The sequence below is a fragment of the Vigna unguiculata genome, chromosome 5 (genome assembly GCF_004118075.2).
Source record: "Vigna unguiculata cultivar IT97K-499-35 chromosome 5, ASM411807v1, whole genome shotgun sequence".
Lineage (NCBI taxonomy): Eukaryota > Viridiplantae > Streptophyta > Magnoliopsida > Fabales > Fabaceae > Vigna > Vigna unguiculata.
In genome coordinates this window covers 39,419,334-39,442,558 of record NC_040283.1, presented here as the reverse complement: position 1 = coordinate 39,442,558, position 23,225 = coordinate 39,419,334, and the positions used below count along the sequence as shown (strand labels likewise).

The following is a 23,225-nucleotide window of genomic DNA, read 5'->3' as shown; positions in this document are numbered from 1 at the left end:
ATGTTTATGATATGGCTAATAATTTTATATTCTACAAATAATTTACACTTGAATTACCAGAGTGATAAAACTTTGTTGTAAGCTCTGTCCCACCAGCTTGTTTGAGACAAATAGCAATTCAGAAAATTTTGAGTTATAATTAGAAGGAAAAACAGCAGAAAAACAGAAATAATGTCTTGTAAGATCCAAGAAAACTGCATCTCAATTCTGTTTTTCAGACTCTATTCTTCAATTGCAACAATTTTAGTTATTCCATAAACTATTATATAATACTATGCATGAATTTACATCATTCTCTGGTTGAACTCATTTGGTTTATTAATACACAGTTTTCCTTTTATAATTTGTGTTAGTGTCTTAAATTCTTATGAAGGTGACACTCACCTAAAATAAAATAAGAAGCGTAGACGAGAAACTTTCGATCTTTGTTCTAAAAAAAGATTCTACCAATTCTTTTGCCTCAAAAGACATAAAACGAACAAAAAGAAAGGTGTTAAAAGACAACATGAACATACACTTCAAACCATGCTTATCAAATTGATCTCGCTAGAACTCATACAGAAAATTGGTTAAAAAAGCCTAAAAGGTTTTGGTTATTTCCTTTTGATTTTATATATAAAACTTATATAGTTAATAAATATTAATGTATATTATTGAAATTTAAATTTAAGTACAATACTTATATTTTTTAAACTTTTATATGTATTTGAATGTTAAGAACTTATATATTTATGTTTTATTTTTGTTTTTAACGTCATAAAATTATGTTATTCTTTAATTTTTAAATATCATTTTATACATTTTTTATTTATTAAAATAACTTTTATATATGGATTTCACTTCTGTTCAATATTAAATTTTGAATCAATATTTTAAGTAGTTATAAATACCCACTAAAACATAAATAAAGTAATTGTTTGGTTAAAGTAATTAGAAAGAAATAGAAATTTAAAAATTTTTGGAAGGTATTTCAATAGAAGAATTTTAAACATCTTATAAGCAATTTGAAATTTCATTCATTTTCACTCCACTCACTCCACTAATGAAGGTTGAAACGAGTCGGCTCAAACTAAAGGTTTAGTCGAGTTGATTTTGGCTAAGGCTCAATCTAGCCTATCTAGATCAAATCAACTAGATTTTTTATTTTGGCTGAAATTCAAGATGGGTTAACTCGACTAGAAGTTCAAGATAGGTCAATACGGGTTGAATGTTGAGATGGATCACGTCAAAGGTCGAGATGAATTAGTCCAAAGTTAAGATCAAGAGGATTTGACTCAGACTGAAGGTCAAGCCAATTCGGTTAAGGGCGAAGGTCGAGTTGATTCAAATCAAGACAAGAGATAAGTCGAGTTGGCCATGGTCAAAGGTCGAGATAGATCAACATGATTGAATGTCGAGACATATTAGCAAAGGTTGAAGGTTAAGAGGAGTTAGTCGGGACGAAGGTCAAGACACTTTGGTGCAGATCAAATGTCAAGTCAATTCAGCATAAGTCAAAGGTCAAGTCAAGTTGGTTTGGGCTGAAGGTTAAGCTCAGACGACTTAAACCAAAGGTTGAGCTAATTTACTCGAGCCAAAAGTTTAGTCGAGTCGGTTTGGACCAAAAATTGAAACAAGTTAATTTGGGCCAAAGGTTAAAATGAGTTTGTCAGGTCAAAGATCGGGATGAGTCGGTCAGACCAAAGGTCAAGACAAATCATCTTGGATCGAGCTAAGTCAATTAGGACCAAAGGTTAGAATCGAGTTATCCAAATAGTTTTAAATTTGAATTTTGCCTTAATAGATAAATTAAGGCTTAAATATCTTTTTCGTCCTCATTTCCGTAGTGTTTGTTGCGGATGATCTCATTTTGACAGAATGTTTAAATGGTCCTCATTTTTACCAAATTTTTAAAATGGTCCTCATTTTCGCAATTCGTGTTTTATTTGGTCTTTTACTGTGACGCCGTTTAAATCAGTAACAGAGCATTGTACATGTGACACTATTTATATTACGTTGCATTGGGGTGTGTTACGTGTACACTGTACATGTGTGGTAATTTAGAAACCATGCAGAACATCACAACAATCAAAGCACAAACAAACCTCAAAGTAGAATTACGAAAACCCTAACCCACGAGCAAACACAACCCAGAAAATCCTAAACCCACTTACCTCGTTGATGATGACTAACTGGAAAATTCAAATGAAGAGCGCGACTGCAATCCAACGATGAAATGACAAGTATTAGCTATTTCCTCTACAAATTCGAGCTCAAGAAAGACGAAGATAAAGAAATCGCCTCCAACTATGAAAAGCGCAACTGCAATCCAACTTAAGCCCTAATTGCAAAATTTCTCCCAAATTGAAAAAAGTTAACGTTAATTAGTCATTTGTACAGTACACGTAACACACCCCAATGCAACGTAATACAAACAATGTCACCTGTACAATGCTCCGTTACTTATTTAAACGGCGTCACAGAAAATGACCAAATAAAACATGAATTACGAAAATGAAGACCATTTTAAACATTCTGTCAAAATGACGATCATCCGCAACAAACACTACGAAAATGAAGACGAAAAAAGTATTTAAATCATAAATTAAATTGCTTTATCCATACAAGAGATTATAATATAAAATATTTCAATTATTTGATCCAAATAAATTATTTAAGAAATTAAGAAAATTCAACCGTAACTAAATTAAATACAATTTATTTTGATTTTTTGATATTACTAAGATCCCTTGTCCAAACATAGTGTTACATTTTCATATTCATATAAAAATCACAATTGTTTTTTTTTTCAAAAAAAGACAACTTAATTTACACCATTATTGGGGGACTATAACATTCACATAAAACTTTACGAAGACCTCACTTATCAAGACTAACATATACTTATATTTATCATTGGTTCCTTCAAATAAGGGTCCTACGTCTTTTCTTTTTTATATTTATAAAGGAAGAATTCAATTATGTAATAACAATAATAATAATAATAATAATAATAATAATAATAATAAATTATTGTTATTATTATTAACTTTTAATCTAGATATTTATTTAAAATTTATTTACAATAATAAATTTTTATTATATTTTACAAGAATTTTTTAAAGGAGTTAAATTTAATTTATTGTATGTGTCAATTAATAATTTCCAAAGGTATACACTCCTCGTTCTTTAAATAAACAACAAAAGACATTCATTCATTCATAATAAATAAACAAAAATCAATTAAATTTAACTTAATAAAAAAATAATTAACTTCTATGGATAAAGTAAAGGCTTAAAAGCTTAATCTCCTTGAAATAATACACATTATAAATTTAAATTAAAAGTATAAATGATTTTTCTTAAAATATTTTTTATATAGTGTTATCTTTAAGTCCTTCTTCTGTGAAAATATCCCAATTATCTAGAAAATAATATCTATCTAAATGCATAACACTCAAAGAAGCACAACAAAACAATTTCGACTCTAAATTGTCGATTTTCAAAGCCAGTTTTATCAACCTTATTATTACTGAAATTAAATTGAGTCATAACGTTTTCAAATGTAAAAATTGGTTCTCTAACTCTTTCTCTACGACTCCTAATAACTTTTATCGTAAGATTTTATTTTATTTTTGAAACCCGAAAAATAGCTTGGACATCCCACAACCCCTATCTTAAAATCACTTTAAAAACCGTAAACGAAACCCAAAATTAGGTTATGATACATAGAAGAAAATTTGAAGGAAAATGGTTGGCACAGAAATTTGTTTAAGGGTTATGCATGAAAATGAACTTCAAATTAAAAACAAAAATGATTTGGACGTAAACCAAAACACCACCACGTGTTATTTCGAAGGCGTTTTGGTCAACGAAGTTCTTAGTATCTAGTAAATTTCTGAGGACTATTGTTCCAGAATTAACGAATGCTGCTCTTACCATTCCAAAAATGGCTTCCAAACATTCTCTGTCCTCCGAAACCATCGCTAAAACTAACGAACATAACTCCCTTCTCCCATTTTTCTTACATTATATATACCTTCACTTTCTCCACCCTCTCTTATTTTCGCTCTTCTACCCCGCCGCCGCGTCGCCGCGCGGCCACCACCACCGTTCTCCCTCGTACAACACAACACACATAAAAAAAAGATACAAAAACACAAAAAGAAAACAGACAAAAACGTAGGAGGAGTTAGCTAGGTTCAACATAGAAGAAAGAGAACAAAAAAGGTTTCAACAATGGAAGAAACTACCGATTCAATAGCCTCCTCCTCCTACCCAACAAAAAAAGCAATAACAAAATTACTAGCAATCCATCTCTTCCTTTTCTTGAGCCTCCATGTCTCCGACGTCGGAGCACAGAAGACGGAAACTCCCCATTCGCTCGAACTCGACAGCTGCGATGGAGTTTTTATCTCCTACACCCTTGTGTCTCGGGAGAAGGAGTACCCGCACGTCAAGAACACGACGAAGCAGGCCTGGGCGTTCAAGGCGGAAGCCACGCTGACCAACGTGGGAGATGAGGAGGTGCAGGGGTGGAAGATGTTTGTGGGGTTCCAGCACCGCGAGATTCTCGTCTCCGCTGACGGCGCCATTCTCATCGACGCCGGCGACTTTCCTGCGGAGGTGGGTAATGGGACGACGATGGTCGGTTCCACCGTGGCGGACTTGAAGACCGCCATTGAAACCGCCGGGGATCTGAACCAGATGAGTGCGAAGATCGATATTGTTGGGACGCAGTTTGGGTTGGGTGCTGTTGCTACCCCCATGCCCAAAACCATTAGTCTCCAGAATGACGGATTCAAATGCCCTGCACCTACTCGAAAAGGTAATCAATATACAAACTTATCTTCCATATATAACAAGTGAACGTAAATGTTGATCCATGCATCAAAATACATAGAACTTGAAAATGTCATATTGTAACTTTGATTAAGATTGTTTTGATGAATGAATGGTGCAGACTCGAGAATGTTCGCATGTTGCAGAAAGGACCCGAAAGTGAAGGCAAAGCCAGTGACGCAAACCAAGTACCCTCCTCGTCGCCCTGGAGATCTAATCATAGAATACGACGTGCTTCAAGCTTTCCAGAACAACTACTATGTCCAAGTGACAATCGAGAACAAGCACCCATTGGGTCGTCTTGATCATTGGAACTTGACATGGGAATGGCCAAAGGGAGAGTTCATATATTCCCTTAAAGGAGCTTATGCTCGCAGAAAAGACCCTTCTGACTGCTTGTACGGTTCAGCCGGAAAATTCTACGGTGACATGGATTTCTCGCAGGTCGCAACCTGTCAGAAGAAGCCAACAATCTCCGACCTTCCAGCAGAAAGAAAAGAAGATGAAAAAGTTGGGAAACTCCCTTGGTGCTGCCGGAACGGGACCGTTTTGCCTCCACTCATGGACAAGAACAGAGCTAAATCAATGTTCCAGATGCAAGTGTTCAAAATGCCACCGGATACTGATAACAGAACGGCCATCACACCCCCTATGAAGTGGAACATCGATGGTGTCATCAATCCACATTACCAATGTGGTGCACCGGTTAGGGTTGATCCTTCGGTTTTCCCTGAGCCCAGTGGACTAAGTGCAATCTCCACCGCCGTAGCAACTTGGCAAATAGTTTGCAACATCACCAAACCCAAGCCTCAGCAAAACCGTTGCTGCGTCTCCTTCTCAGCGTTCTACAACGAGTCAGCAATCCCCTGCAACACCTGTGCCTGTGGCTGCACCGACACAAGTAAGTGCAACTCTCGGGCCTCTCCATTGCTTCTTCCGCCAGAAGCTCTTCTCGTGCCGTTCGCAAACAGAACCCTGAAGGCACGTGCATGGGCCAAGCTCAAGCACTTGCGCGTGCCTAGCAGGCTCCCTTGTGGCGATAACTGCCCCGTGAGCATCAACTGGCACGTGAATTCGGATCACAAGGAGGGATGGACTGCCAGGATAACAATTTTCAACTGGGAAGATTTCTCATTCGATGATTGGTTCACTGCGATTGAGCTGACCAAGACTTTCGAGGATTTTGAAGATGTTTATTCCTTCAACGGGACAAGAATTCCTGGTCTGAAAACCATTTTCTTGGAAGGCTTGAAGGGTTTGAATTACTTGGCCGGTGAAACCAACGGAACATACGCTAAGGACCCTAGGGTTCCAGGGAAACAACAATCTGTGCTTTCTTTCACCAAAAAGCACGGAAAACACTTTGATATCACAAAAGATGGGTTCCCCTCTAAGGTTTTCTTCAATGGAATGGAGTGCTCACTACCCCCGATCAGACCACACAAAAGTTCGGGGCATAAACCTTCCATCAGTTTCATTGCACTCATATTCATAGCGTTTGTCACTCTCTTGCTTATATAAATTAAACAATGGAGATTCATTGGGTTGACATTGGTAATTGAAGATGATCTGAATCCAAATAAAGGGTTTATTTTTCTTCTCTTCGGGGCTGCTTTTATATATATATATATATATATACAAATACATATATGTGTGTGAAGGTGAGTCTCATCAACGACGGGGGGCTTATACAAACAGAGCAGAGAGATAATGATATACATGATGAGGGATGCAGCCTTTTGTGTAAAAGTACATAACTGTGTATCTGGTACAAGATTGTGTGTTGGACTTGTTATATATAAGTTCAGTACTAGCTCATATTAAAATTAGATGGCCTTTTTGTTTCACCTACGTTGCTAGTGTATGTATGGATTGTTAGCTTCATGTAGATACGTTTCTCAAACAGAGTTTTAACCTTCTCATTCACAGGTTCTTCAGTTTTCCTTTAGATTGAGATTACTTTGGGATGGAGGAAGATTTTCATTTTCGGAGTTGCTGCAATTAACATATAAATCAACAAGTTTGAATGAAAAAAGATTAAAAATTACACCTAGCAGACCAACAATCGGCGACGCAACAATGAAGTACAGCTCAAGGTCCAAAACAACCAATTTGCCTTTAAATGATTGTGTGTGGAGGAAAAATATTATATATATAATTTTCTCAGAGGAGGGTGGAAAGGGGTGTATATGGAAGTTCTTCTTTTGAATTTTATGATATACAAATCTCTGTAATTTCTCTTTTGCGTGACAATAGAATTAGAGATAATCAATAATGCGAGTACAGAGTTCTCAGGGTAACGTAACTTGATCTATTCCTGTTTTTTTTTCTTTCTTTATACCATAAATTACAAAAGTATAATTGGATTTGGTTCCACGACTTTCAAAAGTTAATGCATCTCGTTTAGGATCTTATAACAAAGTAATTTAAACACTATTGGCAAATTGTGTTTTGTTTGAAAAGGTGAAACTAGGAGGATAAAAGTGTAAAAAAGTTGAGTGACAAATGTATAGTTAATTTCAATGTAACACTATAGTGTTTGTGTATTACCTAATAAGTAACACTATTTTTTAATAATTTATGTTACATTCACACATTGTGTAAGGTATATGTTATTGCTAAAAAAAATTGCTTTAACAGATGAAAGTTTGACTAATATAATTTTTTTTTAAAATATAATCATTTATAAAAATTATGTGAGAAATTATATATAAAGGGGAATTGAGATATATGGAAATGGTTTTTTTATCACTTGAAATTATGGTTTTCTTTTGCAATTTGTTTCTTTTGTTATTTACTCTTTTCTTTCATTCATGTTTTTCTCGTTATTTATGTTTTTAATGATTTTATTTATCGTGCACTTTACAATTACTTATCATCACTTGTTTGTTTCATTACTGCTTTTTCACTTTCAGTATTTATTTACTTAATTTGTTTATCATCAATAGCTTAAAAAGCTTTATGATTTATTTGTCTTTTCTTTCGAAAATTTTACAATACTTAACGTTATCTGCGTATTATTTGTTTTCATAGATATTTATTAAAAGAAATTAAAAACTTATTTTAATCATATCAATACATCTCAAACATGAAATTGATTTTATTTATAGATACAACTGTATTACTAAACCTGAAAAAAATGAATGAAATTTATATTTTCAAATCTTTAAAAAATCAAATATGATTTTTCAATTTAGTTCTTCCTTGTTTTGACCTTTGAAAATTCTATAATATAAAATTCTATACACATGTGTTAGAGAGACAACACATAAAGTGGGAAACACACCATATTATCGTCCTCCTCAAATATAGCATGTACTAGAACTCTAGTTCTCTGCTTCTATCAGTTCCCAGTTTTTGTCAAACACTTTGAGGAGTTTCTTTATCGCATTTCACTTTCGACTCATCAATTCCAAGACTTCCAATTGCACGATAAGCCGCTACCACTCTTTTATTTGGTGCCATTTGTAATCAGCTAGTAATTACTTTTTCCCACAGGTTCCCAAAATGTAGAACACCCCCTAAATTTCAAAGATTTCTGAAAAGAGAAATACAACCACACAATTTATTAAAAACAAAGTAGGTACATTAGCAAAATCCAGACAACAACTAATAGAAGAAATTAAATGATAAGAAAACTGCCTATCCTGACATAGAAATACAATATTCCACACCACCGATATTTTTTCTCATAACAAAGCCCACAGTATTTAGTAGAATATGAACACTTCTAGGTCGTGCTTACAATAAAATATCAAAAGAATCAATAAGTCAAGTAAAATTTTCAAATTCCTCATCTCCGCAATCATTCAATTCTAGAGGTGAAGTTCATAGAGAGAGAGAGAAAGAGAGAAACAATGAAGATGATTCTTGCTCCTCGGGCAAAATGAGGACAGAAAAAAGACAAGGGATACAAACTTAAGTGCAATAATGAGTGAAAGAACAGAGTAACGCACTGAAAACCTGAGTTAAATCGTGAAAAACAACCATGTACATTACACATGCCAGTACATGAAAACACCAACTAAAACCTCCCAATGAACATGCAACAGAGTATTTGAACACAGCAGATGTTGATGATCTTACAATTTGAAACTTAAACACTTACTCCAACAATCAAACATGAATGCGACACAACCGTTTGGAAACACAAAACAAAATTTTTTTCAGTGAAAAAAGATGCAAATAAATATACATGGTATACATGGTGCACTGGCGCTGATAAACCGATAAATTTCAGTTAATGCTATTCCATTACATGAGATGAGAAATCAAGTTATTCTTTTGGAGATCAGTAGAACCATATTCTATGAAATACTCCAGCCGTGGGAGGAAGATGCATAAGGTTTCTCTCCACCATTTTCTCATATTCCAAAACATACATAAACCAACAGGAAGGAACGCAGGTGAACAAGAATAGAAATTCATCAATCAATCCACCATCAGCATCTGCTCTGTCCGTTGGCACTTAGAGGTGCTAGTCACAACCAACTGGACCATTAAAATGCATCAACCAAACCGTGTGCTACAGGTGAACAAGATCTTCCAGATAACAAAAAGACAATGGGTTTGGGTAGCACCGAGCCTAAAGAGAGGAATGAAGTTATAGAACAGTAGAAGATGACATAGCTTGTTTGAATCAGAGGAAGCAGTTTAAACTTTGACAGGACATCATGAATGAAACTCTAATTAGGATTATGTCAAAAAACACAAAATACCAAGGACGTGTTTAGACATGCTTTTGAGAAAAAACTTCTCTACTCGGAAAAAAACTCTGTATTTCCAATGGAGAAACTTTCAGATGCACTTCTAGCTTGTGTTCAACCAGACCATAAAAACAGAACCACCCCATCCAAGAAAAGGTAGAACCACCTTGTCTGAGAGTAAACCAAGGTTACTTAAAGCTAGATCCAAAACTAGGGTGTTTTTGCATATCGGAGGAACTCACCAAGAAGCTAAGAAGCCACCAAAGATTATACCATGTTCAGGCACAGAAACAGACACAGACACAGGGTGGGTCAAATTAAACCATCACCATTCAGTAAGTAATTATAGTATCGACCATCCGTTTACAAATTATCATAATTTCAAGTAATTGATTTGACTCAACCCAACCCTTTGTTTTATGTTTCTTTGTGAAAAAATTTAACAGCACCCAACAATCAACTGAATAACTTGGGTTCTCATCAAGTTGCAAAAAGTACGATAACAACCACAACAATCATAAGCTACATAAACTTTGTTTCAAAAACAATACTCAAATAAAATATAAGAACAGTAACTAAATTTGATCTTCAACACGGAAACTAGTGTAAGACTAAACCTATAAAATGCAATGGTAACCCAACTATCACTCTATTCAAAGTTCTTCTCAAGTTCATCACAGACAAAGTAATGACAGTATCAATCCTAAGAATACACCAAAATTTCTCACAGAGAGTGTTTCTTTTTATCAAAATCTAGGAAGGTAAAGTTATTGGGAGCGGAAACCCTAGAAGCAGGAGTGCATGCAGACATGCAGGTTTCAAATGGAAGGTACCGGATCTGAGAAAACCTTGTTTTTATTTGAGGGCAGGGGTGCCAAGGAGGCTGGCCTGTTGGAGCTCAATGTCGTTGAACTGCTGCTCGCGGTCCATCTCCACGATGAGAGGGACGACGAGGACAAGAAAGGTGGTGCCGGCGATCCAGGCCGCCTTGCCGGTGCTTCGGAGGAGCTTCTTCGCCACAAAGGCAGCGTCGCCGGCGGCCTCCTTACCACGGACAACGATAGAGGAGCGAGAGATCTTGTTGAGCACGGAGCTGGAATCGCTGGGCCTGTCAGGAAGCCATACTCCACCTCTTTTACCTTGGGACGCCATTAAAGACAGGAATGAAGGAATTAGGGTTTTGCAGATTTGTTTCCCTTCTCCTTATACCCTGTAGCTACGTGTGATTGCTGTTATAAAATATCTATATGTTACTTAAATATATTTTTAGTGTCTTTTTTTTCTATAACTCCATAACTATACTTTTGTTGTTATAAAAAATATATTCAACCAAATAATTTTAGTGACAACATATATTCATCTTAATAGAGAGAAAATGTGTATTAAAAAAAATGAATGAGTCCTCTTTCTGAATATTAGTCATTAAACAACTCCTCTACTTAAAAGAAGAGTTTTGATAATTTTTATACTATTTAATGGGATATGACTTCATTTTCAATTTTTATATATTTTTTATATTTTTTATCTTACTTTTAAAAAAAATTGTGTTCCTCAATGTACAACTTGGTTAATTTTTTTATTAGTTTTCACATCTCCTATTATCTTTGCCTTCCTGTTTCAATTTGTTAAAAGTTTTCTATTTATAAATTTTTATATAAACATGTTCTTTTAATTTAAATTGCTTTTTAAAAGTTTGATTAATATTTTTTTTTTTTAATTTTATGATTTTTAATTTGTATATAGTTAATTTTTTTAATTTGACATATTTTTTAAATTATTATATAAAATAATTTGATTATTAAAAATATAAATATAAGTTTTATGTATTAAAGGTATATGTATGTGAATATTTTAGAACAAAAGTATTTTAATATTTAAAATAATTAAATAATAAAATTATTAAAATATTTCAAAATAAAAATATATTTATAAAAAATAAATATATTGAAAGGTAAGAAATATTAATATATCGTAAGGATAAAATACGGTTTTCTTTAAAATTAAATAAATAAATTAATTAAAATTTGAGTACGTAAATTACGACTTTTAGCTTTATTAAACACAGAAATTGTGTTTTTAAAACATTGAAATTGTCATTATTCAGTACAATTTACCTATTTATTTTAAATTTTTAAGAATTTAGTTATTTTTATAAATTATAATCAATAGATAGTAAGAAGAATTATGTGAAAGAAAATAAAAATTTAATTTAATTTTAATTTGGAAAGAAATAAAATTATTTTATTTTAAAAAAAATTATATTGGAATTGAATCAAAGTTTAATGGAATATAAAACAATAAACTTGGTGTTGATATAACATTTGACATATCTTTAATGTTATTGATACATTATTAACAAAAACAACAAAATTATATTAATTTTGAAAACATTTTAATATAATTGAGAAAAAAGTTTGATGAGAGCAACTTAAATTATTGAACATCTGTTTTGAAATGCACACAAGTTAGGAATAGGAAAATTGGTGTGTTAATTTCATATACATGGCAATGTGAATTAGTTAGAAATCCTAGATAGCGGCAAGGAGCAGCCAACCTGAACAAAGGTATGGCACCATGCCACACAGACATGCAGACATTCAGAGAGACACAAACAAAAGCTGCGAGACCTTAAGCATCAATAGAGAGTGTGAATCTCAAATATATTAAATCTTCGTTGGCTTCACATTATCTAGTTTTTCACAACGTTCATCATATTGTGTGCCAATTTCCTAACCTTTTTATTTGGTCTTATTCAGATTTTAGATAATGAAGCTGCATGGATAAATTTGATAGGTGAATGAAGCTTCCTTACAACAAAAAGAATGATGTATCAAAAATTGGAGATGTAATGGTAGCGAAAATGATCGATGAAGGTTCCTAAAAAGTTGGGTCAACTTAGGAAGAAGGAATAAAGGAGAAATCAAGGAGAATATTCTAGCAATTTAGTCTCTCAAAATGTAAGTTATTGGTGATCTCAATATGTATTTGCAATAACAATTTAAGAGTACCCTTTACAAGTTGTGGAGACTCTCATTTATAGTAGAGAACATCTACTAAAATCAAAATCAAAATCAAATGCAAGACTAAATGAAATGCAAACGCAAAGTGGCCATGTGAAACACGTGTCTAGATCTAGATCTAAAATCCATAAGAAATGGATCACATGTCATGTGACATATCACACTTTTCTCATTTAACACATGTGCTAAATGTGCAATTCATGACTAATTATAGACTTTTGTAATTAGACTTAAATAGACCTAATTACAAAAGTTAGATGAGTTATGGCCCAAAATTACTTCTAATAATTTTACAATTCATTTTCAAAGTATGATCTAAATAATTCGCCCAAAAAATAAATCTATTCTAATGAATTTTTAAAAAACTTTATGTCTTTCTTGACCTATAAAAGAAATATTTGGAGTCTTTTAGGTCAATTATAGCCTTGAAGCTATTAGCCTCAAAAAGAAAATATCATGATTGACCTTTAATTGAACCTATGGTTAAGTTGAAATCATCATCTGTTTTTCCATAATTCACAACAATAACTAAGAACTAAGTTCATTAGGATACAGAAAACCTTTCCTCATATATGTTTGCATTAGAAATTTAAGAAAGGGACTCAAACCTTGTTTAGAATTTAAATATTTTCACTACTTTACTATCCTTTGTTTCTCCATTCTCTTGTCAACTTTGTTCTTTATCACTTATTTCTGTATTCTTTTTTCTTTCTTTCTTCTCTTCTTTCTATTCTTGATAAAAAAAAATTTCTCTTTTCCTTCAAAATTTTTCATCTCTCTTCAATATTAATTAATAGTGTAGGAGCTGTGTTATATTTGTCATGAATTTCAAATCTTATAAGTTTTACTTAATTTTACTATAATAAAATATATTTATCTTATAATTTTAATATAAAAAACAAGTTAAATGGATTCATTTAAATAAAATATTTTTAAAATGAAACATCAATGTTTTAATTTCATCAATTTAAAACCTATTATAATACTTTTTGTGGAAACACAATGTCAAGGTATCTGGAGAGAAGCACTTACACCTAACATAAGCGCTGGTAACACGAATATACTTATTAGTAGGTTACACTTGCAGCACAACTGAATGAAATTAAGATTGGATGTCGTGCTAAATGTAGCAGAGAGTAAAATAATAAGGTTAACGGGGAGGGAGAGAAAATAAAAGAAAAAATAAAACGTGAGAAATTAATATTTCCATATAATTAAACTGAAAAATTTACCGTGTATAAAAAATAAATGTTTCATTTGATCTGGTTTAGTATTGGTATAATTTAATCACTTATTTCAACCTCAAACTAAATTCTTAGTGATGAAAAAGAAAATCAAACACTTATTAATAGAAGTAATTTGGTTATATAATAATAGTACGATTGTTGATTGTTGTAGATGTAAACTTGCTAATTTTGTTCTGAAATATTGTTGTTATATTTGAGCAACTTGCATATCATATTGATAAATTGTTAAAAACAGTACAAACTTATTCGTTTCAGATTTATGAAACGTGATCATTCACCACGTTTTTGTTGTTGATTAAAGAATGTGACGATGTTGAAAGGGAGAATACCACATTGAACACAAGATTTTCATACTCATACAGAACCCTCTTTGTCTTCCAATACCCACTACAAGTATTGCTCACAATCCTCGTTGCATCTTTGTCACACTCCTTCCTAAGTCTTACCCCTTGCTGTTTCTTGCACAACACATCACACAAAAACTAAGTAAAAACAGTCGCACAACCAGGCATTTTTGCATACCCTGGGGGAAGTAATTGATATCAACAATAAAATAACGATTTTTGCGTCAGAGAACCCCTAATAATATCGAAATTAAACTGGTTTAACCCCCGAAACCTTCGTCAATTCAAAAAAATTGAAAACTTATTTTAACCATATCAATACATCTCAGGCATAAAATTAATTTTATTTATAGATACAACTTTATTACTCAAAGGTTTTACTTCTCTTGAAAAAAAATGAATGAGATTTATATTTTCAAATCTATAAAAAATCAAATATGATTATTCAATTGAGTTAGTTAACTTTAAGAAATTTAGCGTATTATTGCTTAATTATTTTGAGCTTTGATAATTCTATAAAATTCTATAATATTTACTTGTTTTGACCTTTGAAAATTCTATAAAGTTCCATAAAATCAATATATCAAAAGTTTCAAATTTCGCCTTGGGGACAAATCCTAGTGTTGAGGATCTGCAAGTAATGCTAAAATTGTTAGAGTCAAACAAAATGTAATACATTTCCATAGTGTGTTGGGGAGAATTTCATCTTCATACACGTAGATCTGCCTCTTGAAATACGATCTTTCTATATTATATGGTTTACCTTCGGCACGAAAAAAAATCTGAAATTGCCCTTATACTAAAGCTGTTCAAAGTCATGTAATCAAACCCTAGGCTAACCAGATCATTGCTGTTTTTTTCTTATGTACATCACCAGTTTCCCCACACTCGTTAAGTAAAAAAAATGCCTCAGTTGACAGTTATCTCCTCCCCAATATTAATGTCGTCAATGTACTGAACTTTAGGCTCTAAATCAATGAACTGGTTTGATTTACTTGCTAAGTGGGAAATGCTAACCCTCCCTTGCCGCTTAATATAATCAGCAACAGCTTTCATCTCTTCCTGGGAGATGTAAATAAATTTCCCTCTGTCATCCATAACACCCGAAAGCCGACCTGATGCACAAAAATAACTCATTATATCCCATCCAACTTGCCAGCTCAAAGGCAGTGTGTAGGATATCATAACCATAAAAAGGGCAGCAACATTTGAACGTATAATAATTTTAATTTTATCAAGTTGTAACAAGTAAAAAAAAAAATGGAGACAAGAACAGCATACTTATTAGTAGTGGGGAAGAACACAATTTAAGGCCCATTTGTTTAATCTCTTGAAAAAGTAATACGAGTGGTAATAAAAAGAGAGTTTTTTGGGAAATTTTATAAAGTGCCAAAAGTTATATTTTGTTTGGATTAGAATTATACAAAAAAACACACTTTATTTCAAAAAAATTGTCATAATCACAGTATTGTTTTTTTCAAAATGCGACTAAAACTAGCTTCAAATAATTACAATCTGACTTTTTATCAAATGGTACTTAAAAGTTATCTTTTGGAAACATGAAACAAAGTTAATCTTCCTATACAAATAAATGCCTACAGAGGGAATCATGTATGACAATGTTCAAAAGATATATAACACATCCTCTAAGACGATATTCTAATACTCTAAATTACTGGTTGAAAGTAGTTGGAAAACACAAATTAATGTGAATCTCTCTTCTTATTTAATAAACCTTCCTCGTGACTTCGTAATTTTCAATAATTTTATCCCCAATAAGTGTATGCTGCTATGACTCCTCTACTGTACAAAGGCAATATAAATTCTTTCTGGATGCAGAATAACAATGAAAAAAGATATTAATGAAGAAAAACTACCAGATAACTCAAACACTAACTTTGGCACAACATACCAGAACACAACAAAATGCACGTAGGTTGATTGCACAAAGAAAAAACTTACTGTTCGTTCAACAACCCTCAAAAGAATAATTAGATTGAGTAGCAATGCTAAGAAAAGGGCACGTTATCCTTTGCTATTTGACATTAATAAAAAAAACTTGGTCATTCTTTGTGGGAAGGTTTTAATATAAGGACAGTTAATGAGTATGGACAACCTGTAACTCATGAAAATGGGGTATAAATTAAAATATACATAAGGAATCCCAATTGAGTCTAATATTTCCTCCACATTGAAGCCTTGCCAATGAATTACCATAGAAAATGGACAATTGGCTACATATACGAGTTCCAGTGGGGATGTAGGTGATGTAAAGACAAAAATCTAAGAAAAACGGGAAAGATAATAGATACTTGTTATGATGGAAGACAATTTAAATAGCAAGGTCCTTACCCATGCTTTCCAGGGATGTGATACGATTGATACATTCCTGCATCGGTACAAAAAAATAAAGGAAACCGGTGAATGTAAAAGATATCACTCAGACAGTACGAACTATAACAATATTCATCCTTAAATATATTGAGTGTCTCAAAAGAAAGTACAAAATAGGGCTTCATTACTTAGAAACTATCACCACTTGGTCTGACACCCATACAAATGTAGAGAGTAAATTACAAAAAGCTAAAGTGCCAAATGGAACTATAATTCAACTTAAAGGCCCGTATCTCTTCTCCTGGAAATGGGAACAAGAAATATTTTACGGATCTTCATCCAAAAGGAAGTGGTTTTAATGCAAAATATTTGATAATGAAACGAATTTGTACTCAAAGGGGAGTGGCACATTTTGATTGGTTGTTACTTGTAGTGCACCCAAATTACTGTGTTCCAGAATTAGTATAAATAACAAGGTTACTGATAGGACAGTTTGTATGATGTGCCTTGAGACAGTAATTTAGTAAGCAATGTATCTGAATTATCATTTTTTTTGTCTCAAGACAGTCATTTAGACAATGCTGGATTTGCAACAGTTATCAGGAGGCGTTCTACATATAGTGTCAAATATATCATTAACAAGCAATATGACCAAGTTATAGTATACAAGTAGATCCAAACCTCAGCTTATAAGTCAATATTGTGAGGTTAAGTGAGACTTAGTCCACTTTTTAAGATAGTATACGAGTCTATCCTAGTAAGGTTTGTTAGGTTATCATGTCACCTGCTATCAAATCATTATAAGACCACCCATGACATGAGGGTATGTTGGAAACCTCACATTTTAGAGATATGGTTAAATTATAACATATAAGTAGACGGAAACCTCATCTTACAAGTTTGTTTTATGAGATTAAGTTAAGCTTAAAATTCACTTTCCAAGATATTGCATAAAAGTTTGTGTTTCATGAGTAATTGGTATTGAATGTGTTTGAGAGAGAACAAACATCATCTTACAAGTTGGTTCTATGAGGTTAAGTTAAGCTTAAAACTCACTTTCGCAGATATTGCATGAAAGTCTATATTTCATGAGTAATTGGTATTGAATGTGTTTCAGAGAGAACAAACACTACAGGGGTTTAGGCCTTTGTATTGCATGTTGAGAGATGTTGCTCTTGCCTAGGGACTTTGTTTTGTGATCTTCCTCCGCTGTATAATCTTTGTAGTATCCTTGTTTTACTAATTCTAGGAAACATACAAATAAAGTAATAGTTATTGTGTGCAATTCGCAATTCTAAAATTTTCGAAAGGATTAATTAAGTTTCAAGTTCCTTATAAATTTAGGTATTTTCAATTGAGTTCAATTGAGTTCCTTATAAATTTTCTTGGTCGATTAAGTAATCAAAATGTTGATATTTTTTTTTTAATTGAGCCCCTGCTGTTTAATTTTTCAATAACTAGGTAACATGACTATTATTTTGCCTCGTCATCTTACTTATTTGTCATCATGTGTTAAGAAATGTGATATTTTATGATTAATATAAAAATGATATTGTGATTAATACAAAACGAGTGATTTTATGCTCTCACTCAAAATGTGTTGGATAACAAAGTTATCATGCTCCCAGATGGCTTCCACATCATCACTTAGAGCAACCAAGGGATTGTCCTCATCACAACCATTGATGATACCACATCATCACCTAGAGCAACCAAGGGATTGTCCCCATCACAACCATTGATGATACCGTTCCTGCTATCCAACATGTTTTTAATGAAAGCAATAAAAATTACTTGTTTTTTACAATAACTGGAATATTGCTTGGAGGAAATAGAGCATATGGAGATGAGGAGGAGGGTCAAGAGGATGCAACCGTCAAATGGAGGCCTTGACAATGATTAGATGATTATTTCTGTTTTGCTATCCTTGCTTTATGTTTAGCATTTTATATTCTATTGGAACTCGATCTTTTGTTCTTTACTTAGTTTCAATTCAACTTTATATTCTTTTGGAAGTCTGTTTCTTTAGTTTTTCTGGATTTTAGTTGTAAATAATAGTAGGATGTTTTGTTTGACCCGCTGCCTTTTTGGATGCCATTTATTTTTTTAGGGGTCGAGTAATTCTTATTGGTTGAGACAAAGGGAATTTTGGGTTTCATGTTCTCAACTCAGCAGCTGTAGGTTGTATGATCAGACTAGAGAGAACGGTTCAGTGCTGTCACATGAAAAACAAAAGATATATTTCGGGCCCAAAATCTCACGAAAATGGGTTCATATACAGCCCTGCTTGTAATAAAGAACAGAGAACGAAGAAAACCAGGACCCAACAATCTTCTCTCACTTCCCAGTGATGCTAATTGTAAATTGTAATTGAGCTCTAAGGCACAAGAAAACCAATAGGATTGTGCAACATTAGCATCCTAGATGAATAGAAATATATGATCACTCATGTACTGTATTCTTCCTAGGAATCATATTCTTTAGAATATTGCGCCCAGCAATGATATTTCTGCTAACATGTTTGGTTGGTATTTAATAATTAAAAGAGAGAGAGAAGAATGTAATGGAAATAGGTAGTTATTATTTCCAAGAGATATTTCCTGGAAAAAAAGATACCAGGGAGTATATTTTCATAGCCACTAACCAAGGTAGCAACATTAATTCACATCTTCACAAGAAGATGACGTATAACAAACACCATTTAGTAATTAGTAGAATGCACTGTTCACTCTACCTTACATCTCCACTTTCCCTTCATCCATCTCTCCACTCCAGAAGTCTTATTTTTCTATCATATAAGATTGGAGTAGCATCATCTATCTTAAACACAGGGTTTTAACTAGCTTCCTTACCAATACAAAATATATTAAAAAAATAAATATAAAAAAGAATAAAGGTAACCTCAAGGTAAACTTAGTCATTTATCTCAACATACTTTCATCCTTTTTTTTTTTTTTTGGAACATTGTTGGTGGTTTATATAATAGTAAAATACTAATAATTGTCTAGTAGTGTAGTACTGCCACACTCACATGAAATAGTAGAAATAAGGACATTGGATCAACCTGTGTAGAGAAGCTGACTCAAAGAAAAGAATAAAATAGGAAAGAATACCTGTGTTCGCAATTTAAATTCTGCAGCAAGTTCTTCTAAGGGAACACATTTGTGCTTCTGAATGATTACACAATTAAGTCTAAATTAGCATGGCTATAAAACCTCTTCAAAGATGACAAAGATAATCCTAAATTATTGCTATTAATTTTTATTTTTCCCATGAATAAATTATGAAAAATTTAGTAGGGGAAATCAAGGAAATCGAAGGAGAATGACCTTTATATATTCAACAAAATTGGCTAGCAAGTCTTCAGCACTATCCTGCGCTTCTTCAAGGGTACCTTCCTCATCAACTGAAAATTCACCTTTCCACTTCTCAAACTCCAATGCAGCAGCCTCCTCCTCCTTAGCTTTCTGAGCTTTGGCTTCCTCTTCCTACATGAACCATGACAAAGCATGTGCTTTGCAAGTTAATGAACCATAAGAAAGTCTATACTAAAATCAAAGCAGAATAAGGTAATGAACTCACCAACATACGCTCCTGTGCCTCACGCTCCTCATCCTTCAACCTCCTCATTTCTGAATAACGATCTTGTTTTGCCTGCTTTGACTCTCGTGCAGCTTCATCAGCCTTCCAAGAAGAAAGACCAAAATACAACTATTTAAATTTTAACTAACATAGATAAACCCTCCCAAAAAAGTGAAACATGGCATAGAAATTAAAAAATACATAACAATGCCCAGGACATGAGGGGAGGAGGAGCTGTCTTGAATTAAACACTCAACACCCCTATCTGAGTACAAATTCTCCCCTGTATTCTACAAACCCTTGAATCCAACACTTAACAGTTTAAGTATTAGTTTTAACTAAATAAAAACTAGAGACAGTAGCCATGCACACTGAATGGGAAAAACAATAACAGAGGTCAAAACAAAATAACCATGCTTTTTTAATAAAATTACAGTAATCCCATTTAGGCAGGAAGCATTCACTTCTCAGAAGACAGCAAAACGTGTAGAGAAAATGGACAGTTTTAATAATAATAATAATAATATTAAATGGGTTGAGTCAGGTGTCCTTTACTAAAAACCTTCAATCCAGATAACATCTTTCATTTCAAGAAGCCAACACTTTTGGTAAATCAAATTCAAACATAAGTTATAGTCCATTTGTAAATTAGTATAGAAGGCTACAAGCTATGGTGCAAAAAGCAAGAATCCAGCAAAAAATATACGCAAGTAAAAAAAGAAGGAAAATATCCGAACATCACCATGAAAGAGAGAGAAGAGTAGGTATGATAGGGGGCGTAATTGAGAGAGAGATAATAGGTGTTAATAGAGTGTTTGTGATTTTAGGTGTCCATATATAATTACCCTAAAGTTAATTGTACCAGTTTCTAAAACAACAAAAAATACCTGACGCCGTGCTTCCCTCTCTTGCCTTTTGGTTTCCTTTTTCTTTGATGCTTTAGCCTCATAATACCCTCCACCGGCAGCTTCATCGTCACTCTCACCAGCAGATTCTGTTTACATGCAAACAGAGTTCATCACTCAAAATGGCAACCCAGTTTCAAGAAGCAATTTCTATGCATACTTCCATTCACCAACTAGTTCAATCGTACTTCCATATGAGCTTCTCAGTATGCAGTTGAGAAGAAAATGAAAAGGTATAACGAACAAGTTTCTCGCGTAAGTTTAAATTATTTTAGCTTATATGTACGTAAAGATCAGCTTTAGTAAGCTAAAAAGAAAACTGTCAATAATCTAATTTTAATTTATGAGAAAAGTTTAATATAATTTGCTTTTTCTTCCCTATAAATGATTATTGAGAATTTTATCTACCCAGATCAGAAGTCAAACAGTTGACTCCACAGGTACAATTATCTCTATATCTCATTCTAACCTAAACACTAACAATACATAACACCGATGCATCTAACAAGATAGCAAGACATAAACCCACAAAGATCACCAGATTTCAATGATTTCACATCCATCAACCGTCCTTGTGTTCATTTTGAACAAATTTCTTTACAAGCACTTATAGAAAGACAAGAAAATACGAAGAAAAATATGGAACGAACTCCTCCCTAACTTAAATTTTGTTTCACATAAGCTCACGGAAATTCTTTTATATAAATTTCGTAAAAGATAAATTTATTTTTGTTTTTTGCTTCAAAGTTTATCCAAACATTCTCTTAGTATAAAACAACTCATCTCGGATATATGAAGAAGCAACATCTCTGATTCACATTTTCATTCACCAAGACATTATTGCGTTTCACATAGGCACAACAAATTAAACTAAAAAAAAAGCAATTAAAAGAGTAAAACGAGAAACCTTCTACCGTCGCAGGTGAATCTGCCGACGTGCTAGCTCCAGACGCAGCAGGCCGGCGACGCATACGACGAGTGGCGGTGGCGCGCACCACGGTTTCTCTCCGCGGAGCCTGTCGATTGATTATCAATTATAAAAAAAACCCGGTTATGAATTTCAAAGCGAAGCGATTAGGGTTATGGTGGCGAAATGAGGAAGAATGGTGGAGTTGAAAGAAGGTGCAAACCTGAGGAGGTTCGTCGCGGTGAGGTGCAGGCTGAGAATCCTGACGGCGTTTCCATAGGTAGAGTGGGATCAACGCTACAACGAGAAACATTGAGAGTACTGCTACGAGTAGCTCCTCCATTGCTGCGAATCGAGCTCTCTGTGTTTCCCTTCTTTCTTCTTCTCTCTGGTTTCTCGCGAAATTTATTTCTGAACTCTGTTTGGGACTCTTGGAAACGACGTCGTTCCTTTCCTTTCTCTTCTCCGCTTAACGATGTCGTTCTGTCTTTGCATTTTTTTAGTTCATAATACGGTTAGTAAAAACAGAATTTGTAATATGTAATGAAAATTAACTTATTTAATGCATATAATACAGAATATGGTTTTACTTTATCTTTGAATTTTTTGAACATCTTTAAAAAATTTATTACTATATTTATCAATTTATTTTTCTAAAGTTCTTTGCCAACTAATATTTTAAAGACCTTAGTTATATTATTATTAAAAAAATGTCACGCCAACAAATATTACATGATAACATACATTCATGTTGTGTAGTATTTTAATGGGCCAGAAGGATCAAAATAACATTCAACAATTAGTTGTTATCTTATATTTTTCGAATGGATTCAAATAACTAAAGAAAAAATATATAGAAGAAGAATATGAAAAAATGGTAGCTAAAGCTTTGAACTAAAATGACCCAAGATAAAAAAGAAAATTGTTATCAAAGGAAAAAGTACATACTTAAATATGTGTTGAATTTAGGAGAGAAGTAGAATGAAGTAAATTGAAAGTCTGAAAATTTGATCCAAAGAAAAGAAAAAAAAAAATGCATTCGGTTTTTGTGTTTTTCTTCTTTCTTCCATGATTATTACTTTCATCCCACACTAATAGTACAAAATAAATTCTTAAACCTTAAACTCTAACCCTCTAAATCCTTTATTCTTGTCGCATTACTTTATTTTTGTCGTGCTCTACAATTACTGCCGTTACTTCCAAACTACAACTTAATTATGCCTGTAATTTTTAAGATAGAATGAAGAAAAAAAACACTTATTCTGAAGTTCGTTCCAAAAAATATTATCTATTTTATAAAATAATCATTTTCAAAAATTTATTTTAAATGTTCCAAAACTTCTTTTTCCAAAATCCCTT

At 33.0% G+C, this 23,225-nt stretch overlaps 3 protein-coding genes across 3 annotated transcripts; 1 reads left to right on the top strand and 2 right to left on the bottom strand.

Moving 5' to 3' along the window:
* The first annotated feature begins 3,964 nt into the window (after positions 1-3,964).
* LOC114184848 (COBRA-like protein 10) lies at positions 3,965-7,066 on the top strand. Its single transcript, XM_028072194.1, has 2 exons — positions 3,965-4,807; positions 4,943-7,066. Exons 1-2 carry the CDS (start codon positions 4,219-4,221, stop codon positions 6,340-6,342), a joined length of 1,989 nt encoding a protein of 662 aa, XP_027927995.1. The 5' UTR covers positions 3,965-4,218; the 3' UTR covers positions 6,343-7,066.
* Positions 7,067-9,367: 2,301 nt separating this feature from the next.
* Positions 9,368-10,759, bottom strand: LOC114183029 (mitochondrial import receptor subunit TOM9-2-like). Its single transcript, XM_028069860.1, has one exon. The coding sequence runs from the start codon at positions 10,677-10,679 to the stop codon at positions 10,383-10,385; it is 297 nt and encodes a 98-aa protein (XP_027925661.1). The 5' UTR covers positions 10,680-10,759; the 3' UTR covers positions 9,368-10,382.
* Positions 10,760-14,787: 4,028 nt separating this feature from the next.
* On the bottom strand, positions 14,788-22,288 carry LOC114185079 (DDRGK domain-containing protein 1). Its single transcript, XM_028072579.1, has 8 exons — positions 22,090-22,288; positions 21,867-21,975; positions 20,942-21,048; positions 20,055-20,156; positions 19,802-19,960; positions 19,586-19,642; positions 16,491-16,527; positions 14,788-15,253 (listed from the first exon to the last, which is right to left on the bottom strand). Exons 1-8 carry the CDS (start codon positions 22,207-22,209, stop codon positions 15,048-15,050), a joined length of 897 nt encoding a protein of 298 aa, XP_027928380.1. The 5' UTR covers positions 22,210-22,288; the 3' UTR covers positions 14,788-15,047.
* Between the last annotated feature and the right edge of the window lie 937 nt (positions 22,289-23,225).

Excerpts from the sequence above, each read along its gene's own strand:
- LOC114184848 (XM_028072194.1), top strand. The coding sequence starts at position 4,219 with ATGGAAGAAACTACCGATTCAATAGCCTCCTCCTCCTACCCAACAAAA. Across the intron at positions 4,808-4,942 it reads CCCTGCACCTACTCGAAAAG|ACTCGAGAATGTTCGCATGT; the intron begins GTAATCAATATA and ends TGAATGGTGCAG.
- LOC114183029 (XM_028069860.1), bottom strand. The coding sequence starts at position 10,679 with ATGGCGTCCCAAGGTAAAAGAGGTGGAGTATGGCTTCCTGACAGGCCC.
- LOC114185079 (XM_028072579.1), bottom strand. The coding sequence starts at position 22,209 with ATGGAGGAGCTACTCGTAGCAGTACTCTCAATGTTTCTCGTTGTAGCG. Across the intron at positions 21,049-21,866 it reads TTCACCTGCGACGGTAGAAG|AATCTGCTGGTGAGAGTGAC; the intron begins GTTTCTCGTTTT and ends GCATGTAAACAG. Across the intron at positions 16,528-19,585 it reads AATTTAAATTGCGAACACAG|GAATGTATCAATCGTATCAC; the intron begins GTATTCTTTCCT and ends GTACCGATGCAG.